Source organism: Polyodon spathula, chromosome 8 (genome assembly GCF_017654505.1).
Source record: "Polyodon spathula isolate WHYD16114869_AA chromosome 8, ASM1765450v1, whole genome shotgun sequence".
Taxonomy (NCBI): domain Eukaryota; kingdom Metazoa; phylum Chordata; class Actinopteri; order Acipenseriformes; family Polyodontidae; genus Polyodon; species Polyodon spathula.
In genome coordinates this window covers 15,899,333-15,909,015 of record NC_054541.1, presented here as the reverse complement: position 1 = coordinate 15,909,015, position 9,683 = coordinate 15,899,333, and the positions used below count along the sequence as shown (strand labels likewise).

The 9,683-nt window shown below is 37.3% G+C and overlaps 1 protein-coding gene across 1 annotated transcript in view; it reads left to right on the top strand.

Moving 5' to 3' along the window:
- The first annotated feature begins 4,798 nt into the window (after positions 1–4,798).
- The window catches only part of LOC121319513 (PHD finger protein 21B-like), a 106,545-nt gene continuing 101,660 nt past the window's right edge, over positions 4,799–9,683 (top strand). The window contains exons 1-3 of the mRNA XM_041257013.1: positions 4,799–5,208; positions 5,664–5,696; positions 5,961–6,026. Of these exons, the coding sequence (XP_041112947.1) occupies positions 5,155–5,208; positions 5,664–5,696; positions 5,961–6,026 (153 nt within the window). The 5' untranslated portion in view covers positions 4,799–5,154. The remainder of the gene's footprint in view (positions 5,209–5,663; positions 5,697–5,960; positions 6,027–9,683) is intronic.

The window sequence follows — 9,683 nt, the reverse complement described above, 5'->3', positions numbered from 1 at the left end:
TATACTGACACACCCATCACTGTTTAACACACATACTGCATATAGACTCATCCATCACTGTGTAACACACAATACTGTATATAGACACATCCATCACTGTTTAACACTCAATACTTTATATAGACTCATCCATCACTGTGTAACACACAATACTGTATATAGATTCATCCATCACTGTGTAACACACAATACTGTATACTGACACACCCATCACTGTTTAACACACATACTGCATATAGACTCATCCATCACAGTTTAACACACAATACTGCTAAAATTAGAAATTCATAAAAAAACAAAAAAAAAAAAAAACTAATTATGACAAATGTTTTGACAAGGTTTGTCATGCATGTATTCAAATTCCTTTAGTATTTCTAAATACAGCAGTTCAATCCTTGCAGTTAGGAGTCTCAAGACAAGCTCAAAGCAAGTTCAAAAACAGGTACAGGCAGATTTAGAAAGAAATGATGAGAGCTCAATATTGGAGCAACAAACCCTGGAGCCACTCAGAATGAGAGCGCGAGCTTCATTAAACACCACAGGAAAAACAGAAAAGCAACTCACATTTGAAGCTACTTATTCAAATAACACAATTGATGCTAAAGCGATCTCCCCACAGTTGACATCCGAGGGAGTTTGTGAATGTGTAATGGTATTCAAATTAAGTCCACCCTGCTACCTCGCTTGGAAGCTACAGAGCGTACGTGTGTGTGTAGAATCACCCATTAGCTCTGCACATCGCATTATGCATGCTGTCTAGTTCACAGTTAGCACTGATAATTACAGTAAAACATGCTCTAGATTTATTTTTTTTTTGGTTTTGCTGATGTTACATGTTCTTTCTGGCAAACCATAAAAATAAAAGCTACCATTTTTGCATGGCTGGTAAAATGTTATCCCGACACAACAGAAAAAAAAAGATGTGAACTTTCCTGTAAGGCACTAACAATGAGTCTTCTTTATTTCCACTCTCTGATTTTGTAACAGTTCCATAATGTTATAGCTGCTGTTTGATGATCTCATGAAGCAGCTTAAAGGAAAGGGCTGAAAGGGCTTTAAAGCTGATCATGTGATTTTACTGAGAAATGTACTGACTTCATAGTTAAATGATTGAATCAGTGCTAGTAGTATCAGATCTTTTGAGTCAGACTCCCCTTGCCAAATTAAAAGACACAGGCAATGGTTCTGTTTAATTGTACAATGGTACCACAGTGTGGCTACAGTAGCTCTGCAGTTCTAAACTGTTTTACTGCAAGATCTAAAGTAGGTCTGCGGTTCTAAACTGTTTTACTGCAAGATCTAGAGTAGCTCTGCGGTCATAACTGTTTTACTGCAAGATCTAGAGTAGCTCTGCGGTGCTAAACTGTTTTACTACAAGATCTAGAGTAGCTCTGCGGTGCTAAATTGTTTTACTACAGGATCTAGAGTAGCTCTGTGGTTTTAAACTGTTTTACTACAAGATCTAGAGTAGCTCTGTGGTTCTAAACTGTTTTACTACAAGATCTAGAGTAGCTCTGTGGTTCTAAACTGTTTTACTACAAGATCTAGAGTAGCTCTGTGGTTCTAAACTGTTTTACTACAAGATCTAGAGTAGCTCTGTGGTTCTACACTGTTTTACTGCAAGATCTAGAGTAGCTCGTGGTCTCCTGGAACCAGGTTTCAAGCCGCTGTTCCTGAAAAAGTGGCTCTGTGTTACCTCAGCTTAAGTCTTGCAGACAGGCAGCTCACCAGCAGTTGCTGGCATTTTCAACAGGGCAGAAATACACATATAAAAGGAGTCAGATGTTATACCAGTAGGATTTTTACTGGTACTAAGGCAGCTGATTTCACTGCTGCCAGTAGCAGCACAAAACAAGTTCTTAATATAAACACCCAGGGTGCAATTTGACAAGGGGGAGGGGGGGATGGGTTGGATTTCCTGGGCTCTGCACTTTTAATTTTCATCCGTGGCAGGGAAAAAAATGCATTTGCAATATTTCTGTGCTAGAAGTGTTCATTTATACAGATACTATTGATATCCAAGTACATGTGCCACCCATTTTACTTTCTCTAAACTTAAAAACAATACAGCACAAGTACTTTTCTTTCTTCAGCCCTGATGGTGTTAAACTACTGGCAGCAGTCTTTTTGTGGTTTCTTACTGGCATTAGAATGTGTGCTGGTACAGTAATAGGAAACCCCAAAAAGACTGCTGCCAGTAGATTTTCTACTGGTTCCTATCTCATCACTCATATTCTAAGGAATTCACAAGTCCTACAGTACATGCATAATACTCAATTTACTCCAAATAGAAAAAAAAACAACTGGAGAAGAAAAGATGATAGTTTTATCAGCAAACCATGAAATGAAAGTAACAGTTTGTGCACTGTAGCAGCAGCAAACTGCAAGCCTAAGGCTGTGGTGGGGGAGGGTGTATGTATGTATGTATGTATGTATGTATGTATGTATTTCTCTGTTTGTTGAAGAATTTGTTTACAGACCACGGTATCTGCGAGTGTGTAGAAAACGGAAAAAAGGCATGATTTCTGTAACTTGACGTTCGTGCTTGGGAAGGTTAAGCAGTTGCTATTCATGCTGGAAGAAGGTGTATAAGATGTTATTTATAACCTCCGACTTCTGCAGGAGGCTGAAGGACGTCAGGACCCCCCCCCCCCCCCCTCCCCCTCCCCCAACCACACCACCCCCCATTACGAACATGCGGGTAGGGGCTAACATGTAGCAGGGGCAGTTTAAGCAGGGGCAGGAACTTGTCTATACAGCTAAAACTACAGTTGGAGAATTTAAACAAACGGGACTATGACCTGATTAAGTACAGTAGCGTGTGTAGAAGGCTTAACTGCTGAGTTTAGTTTCAATCTGAATCAAAGCCTTTTTTTTCTGTTAGGTGAAAGTCTTTCTTTGTTGTTGAAGGAACACAAAGCCACTTTTTTAGGAACAGTGTCTTGAAACCTGGTTCCAGTAGATCTAGTTTGAGGCAATTTTACTGTATCAAACCCCAAGTCTCATTAAGCAAAAAAAACAAAAAAAAAAAAAAAAAAAAAAAAAAACAAAAAAAAAACCCACAAACAATTGTAAATGCATAGGATAACCATGAGACGATTTTTAAGGGACGTATTTATGGACAGAACCTGGAAGACAATGCATACTTTTAGCATTGGTCGTAACATAGAACATTCGCTGTGCAGCTTTCAGACAAAAGGACATCAGTCTGCCTAACTACAGTATTTCTATCATGCTTTCTGAAGGTGAAACGGTGTAGCTACCGGTAAATATATTTAAAAAAAATTATAACAAAATAATGTTCTTATACACACACACACACACACTGCTGTGCAAAAGTTTTAGACATGTTGCATTTTTCCACTCTTATCAAATCAACAGTATGAAGTTCACTCTTGAAATCAGGACTTAAAGGATATGTTGCAGTAAGAATACCTTTGTTAAGAAAGGGGAACAAGACTAAGGCTAAAATATGCACAAGAACACAGAAATTGGACTATGGAACAATGGTCAAAGGTGCTTTAGACTGTTGATGGATGGACAATGACACCTGTGCATTCTACCAGTTCTGTTGTCAATTCAACACTTGTCTTCTTTCTAGTCCTTAAGCATATTGTTTTGAATTATTGCTCATCCTTGTTAGGCCACTTTTTGGGTCTTCCAGTCCGGGTTTGTCAATTGCAGATGACAGTTCTCTGTACTTGTTGATTGTGCTTCGGATACCACACCTTGAAATCGAGTGATGTGAGCTATTTCACTCAATGTTTTTCTTTATACAAGTCAAGGTAGTTATAATAGTAGAACACACTAGTGGAGGCTTTGAGTAAATTGTTGGTGCTCATAATGCATCAGAGTAGACCAATGCAACATGTTTAAGACGTTTGCACAGTAGTGTATTTGTGTGTGTGTGTGTGTGTGTGTGTGTGTGTGTGTGTGTGTGTGTGTGTGTGTGTGTGTGTGTGTGTGTGTGTGTAAACAAAATAAAACGTGTAGAAGAGCAATTATATAAAAGAATACAGAATCATTTCACAAATAAAAAAGTAGGTGAACTAATAGATCAACACTTTACAAAAATGTAAGTCAGAAATGACCTACAATGTGTACTTTAAGAAGAAATAAAGTTAGATAATGTTCAATACAGAAGAATAAAGGAAAATAAATGGATAGATTCAATACTATGATGCCAGAGGGTTTAACTAGAATTTACCCAAAATGATCTTAAATACCTCCAGAAGTCGACACATCTTTATTATATTTTTTTCACGTCATTTTGAATACTAAAAAGTCTTAAGTTATCTTACTACAGTAATAATACAGCCTGTATATTATGTCACACACACACAGATATATATATATATATAATATATATATATATATATATATATATATATGATATATGAGTACGAAGTATTTATTTAAATATTTATGGATTTATCTAAATTTTATTATGTATACACATTCCAAAATATTGCCAAGAGCTCTAGTCCCTATTGAACGGTTGTGGGACCAACAATGCACAATGTAAGAATACTGGAAACACATAAATGGCCATTAAAGACCTTTCTAAATAGTTTCGCTTGCAAGATCATAGTTAGCACTTTGCCAGTTACACACTGTATAGCGCGCATGTGTGACACACATAAGAAACGCTTTTCTGTATCTCTTCAAGACAAATCGGGAAGAATTCCGCAATTGACAAGCCCCTCGTTTCACGCCCTTGAACCTGCAGTCTTAGATGTAACTGAAGCAAAAAGTTGAAGAACTTTCGAATTAGCATTGACAGCCGAAGCGCAACTTTTCCTGAGGCAAAGTGAAATCAAGCCGCAGACTCGGACTAAATCTAGTCCCTCGGTTTTCAACTCATAATTACCGAAAGATGAAAATAACAAGCACCCGGAACAAGCGTGTCGCGGCGGAATTATTATAGCAATGGATCTGTCCAGGTGCTGAAGTCTTTGCGTCGTCTTTGTAAGAGTTTCCGCCGTGGCGTAAAGTGAGTGACGAGTCGTGTCCCCAGCAAGAGGCAAGAACTTGCTTTGCAGCCCGAGTACTTCTTCTTTCGGTTGTTATTGTCGCTTTTAAATTTTCTTTTTTCCACAAAACTTCTTCGCGATTGCTTTAAAAGTGAAAGAAAAGTGCTTTGAAAGTCACAATATGGATGTACAGGGCCTACAAGACGCACTGAAATTGGAAATTCAGTGTCATCAGGTATTATAAAATCGTATTATTTTATATCCTGCTAGTCTTGAGCGAATGAGAAACACTGAGCGAGAGAGCGAGAACGAAAAGGGGAAAAACACTGACGGGATCAAGCGTGAACGATGTGCATTCTTGCAAAATAAGTGTATGATACTGATTGTTTTGCTTCAGTATCTGTTGATGAGTAGTGTGTGTCGTTGAGGGAAAGGGATTTTTTCACTTTTCTGAGTAGTTTGGGAATTTGCTGAGTTTTTTTTTTTTTTTTTTTTTTTTTTTTTTTAAGAGCAACAAGGATTCCAGTAATAATGCGGAGGAGCCGTGTGAGATTAGGACGAGACTTGAATATTTATGACCTGCCGCTGGAAACTGATTCGCAGTGTTAGCTTTTGGGTCTTTGTTCCTCCCAAACATACTAACTAATTGAAACACTTTTGTAATTGTTGTTTATGCTTTTTTCTCTTTAGAAACTAGTTGCACAGATGAAGCAAGACCCACAGGTAAATTAAATTCTTAAAGTATTATTGTCTCAATGTAATAAAAAGGGTAGCTGTGGTCGAACTGGGTGGAAAAAAAAACTTTATCAGCTTAGATCTCTTTTCTCTTCCCTTCTGTTCCCTTTATTCAGCACTTGATTCGGTGCCTTTATGCTCTGCTCTGAAACAATTGCGGGAGGCGATAATTTGGCCTTTTTTATCAAGCGAGCGAGGATTAAAATTAACTGTTTTTTGTAGGTCAATAATCATATTTTTGCTTCATTTTAGAACGGGGAGCTTAAGAAACAACTCCACGAAAGACAAGCAAGAATATCAGCTCTAAGCGAAAAACAAGTAAGATTTTAAAAATACGCTGAATGTTGCATAATTTATCGAGCAGTTTGGCTTAGGGGAAGCTTGGTTTTACTTTTGAGAACGGAATCTGAAGTTAAAATAAGTACAGCGAAGGACGATTTAACAAGTAATATGCTTGGATCCATTTCCGGTCAATCAAAAAATGCATTATTTCCACTGTCTGAAAGCTAAGCCAGAACATTGTGTTTTTTTTCTACTGCTTTAATATAAGTTGGGCAGCAATGAAATGTTGGGAATTTTAGCGTCCATTTTGAGTAGGTCGACATGTTTCGGGAGTGTGGGTAAAGAAAATGATCTTAAATCATTACTATGTTTTATTTATTTATTTATTTTTTTACAACAAATGAAAGAATATGCTGAAATTAGGTATTTGTAGCCGAAATTAACAAAGCAGTACAATTATATAGCTATTTAAATAAATAACCCGCTGTATTGATGTCCTTTCTTTTAGTTGCTTGTACCCTTCTTCATCTGGTCTGACGTGTTAGCTTTTGATTCGAGTTCACGTTCACTTTTTTTTATATAATCGTATGTGAAACGTGTCTTTAATCTTGACTGTGTTATTTAAACGCTGCTGTTTAACGTGTTTGATCCATGAACAAAATAGTATCCCCGCTCCCCAGTGTTTGGGGATGTTAGCTGAATTAACGAGCTCCGCCGGTCTGCTCGTGTTTTTTTCAGGACCATGAACAGATGCCATTGAACGCTTCAGTAACACTTGTACAGCACAATGAGCTACCATCCTCTCTCGGTTTCGCTTCTTACCGAAATTGTAAAGTTGATTTAGCTGTGGCAATATGTCAACCTTTAAACCCATTAAAAAGGAATAAAGTTTAAGCACCAGTTTTGTTTCAATATGTTTGTTTTTCCCGAGATCTCCCCCGTGTGGAATGAATGGAGCTTTTCATAAGTTTAATCGATCGCGTTTCCTTTGGAATGTGATCTTTTCAGCACCAAGAACAGCGCCTGTGTGTGTGTATGTGTGTGTGTGTGTGTGTGTGTGTGTGTGTGTGTGCGCGCTTTTCATAAGCAATGAAGTGTTACTTTATAATATTAAAAAGCAGGGATTAAAAAGTGTACGTTTATTTTTTATTTATTTATTGCACGTGTTTTTATGTAGTTTTCGAAAATCCGATAGCTTGAATATTGTTTGAAATATATATATATATATTCAAATATATATATATGATATATATATATATTATTATTTATATATATATGCGAAGCCACTTGAGTTTCATAGTGGAAGCTTCCATTTTTGTTAGTGAAGGGGTGTCGTTTCCACCTAGGATGGAGGAAAGTCTGCAGAGTTTGAACGTGGGGGATGGGCCCCCCATTCACGATCACCATTACCATTTTGATTGCTTTGAAGCCGTTTTCGGAAGAGGGGGAGGGGAGAGAGAATGCCCTACTCAGCAGAGCACAAAGCATTAATCGCTGGATACAACCTAACCAGTTTGTGTCTTTTTATTAGTAAAAAATAAATGCGAGTCGGAGAATGTCGGCGTGCGTGTACTTAGAAAGCACAGCAAGTTGTCGAGTCCTCTTTTGGTAACCACGGTGTAGATTTAATCATATGCTCTAACGCCAGAGGTCATTACAAATGAAGTTTTTTTAAAAAAACTGCATATGCCAGAGTTTAAAACCATCCAATGGCAATTCGTGTTGGGGATTTCATTTAAAAGGGGAGGTGCAACGTTTGTTACATCAGATAAATCAATTCTCCTGAAATGAAAGAAAATATTAAACACAGAATATCACAAACACAAATAAAAAAGTAACATTTGAAAGTGTAACTTTCAATGGGTTCTGTGTACTAAAACTAACAAACTGACAACATAATACCCAGGTGGTTGATACAAATAAGGTATTATCAGACTAAAGTGAGGCGTCTTTGTGTGTTTTTGTTTTAAACGCGTTGGTTGCTACACGCCATTGTTCTATATGTGGTTAATATGCAATAGTTTTTTTGTGTGTTGAGGCGCACCGATGTGTGGCTGCTTGATATGTAGAGTTAAGAGAAATCATAACAGTCATGATGTTTAACAGGAAGCCTACACAAGGTTTTTATCCTCTTATTGTATCAGTGTATTTTGCTCTTCAGGACAGTTATACATAAACGAAGAGGACTAGCATAATATGACTAAATATGGTAACCTTTTCTACATGCTGTGTAGAGTTACTACTATCAAATTAAACATAGTTTTCAAAAGCCTTCCTATTTGTTTACTGCAATTATATAGATATAATCATTTTTATTTATTTAAGATCTCCTGCAAATTTCCCTTATATGATAATAACGTGGCAAGGTGTAACAAAGCACAGTGAAAGCATGGGTAAGGACTGTAAAGCCCACAGAGGTATAGTAAAGCTTATTAAAAAAAAAAAAAAAGAACAAACTATGGTAAATGCATAGTACAACCATGGGGAAAGCACTGGAGAACTGCAAAATGATATGCTCATTTACTGTGGTACACTTTTATAACTGGTTAGTTGTTAGTAGTTAGTTCTGTGACAATAGCAGTTTGCTTTCTTTTTACAAACAGACAGTGGCGCTTTGTTGTCTATGCATTCATTCTAGTTTGGAGCAATGAAAAGAAAAACCCCAGGGTTTGAATTTCCTCTCCTAGTATCAGTGAAATGTCACATTTTTAACTTTCTTAATTTAAGAACAAAGAAATTGCCCCAGACCATGAAAACTAATGGGGTGCAAAATTGAACAAAACCATGTAAATGACACACTTGCATAATAATAAAGTCAGTATACATTAGTTTTCCTCTGCTCTTGGCACCCATATCAGCCTTATATTAATCACTGTGATCAATATCGCTTCACACAATGTAGAAAATAACTCAGGTTCTGTAAAGAATCATTCTAATAGACAAAGCAACCCAGGGTTCTATACAATACATTAACTAGAAGACCAAAAAAGGCATCTCTTTGTTACAAAACCAGCAAACAACTTGAGATACCCTGTATTATATTACTTCGCTCTGTGGTTCTTTTTGTCAAAATACAGTTTTTCTCCATTCAAAATTCAATATAGGAGATAATGAAAGACTGAAATTGTGGCCCAGACGCTTCTAATAGTTAAAGGGATGCTAACTAAAACAGTAAAGTCTGCCAGCCTCATCTCTGCCCCTCTTTCACTGTGATCAAACCTTTGCCCTTTGCCTGAAATCATTTTGGTAAACTGGAGGTTTATCTAAATTTTGGTTATTGTGAACTATGATTAATTTTGCTTCATTTACTGGAGACCATGAGCGCAGGATAAAACTTTGGAGAAGAATTCTGAAAATTCAAGGCAGTTATTGTGTCCATGGTATAGAATATGTTATGATCGGTGCATACAGTATCCACATTAGGGCTAGTAGGTAGTCTTGCAATATTTCAAATTAGTTTCTGAATTGTAATAGGTAATTTAATCAAGCCTTCATCAGGGTTATTTACTAAAAGCGACATCCCACTCCAGGAACCGACCCTACGAAACCCTTGCTATACTGTTGTTGTGATCAAATCCCCTAAACTAACTTTGCCAAGTCCCAGCATCCTCCCGGCGACTCCGGCCTCGACAGGGCAATGCCTTCATGAGGACCGTCTTGGAGTGGGAGGGTTTCATGCAGTAGTTCTCTCTG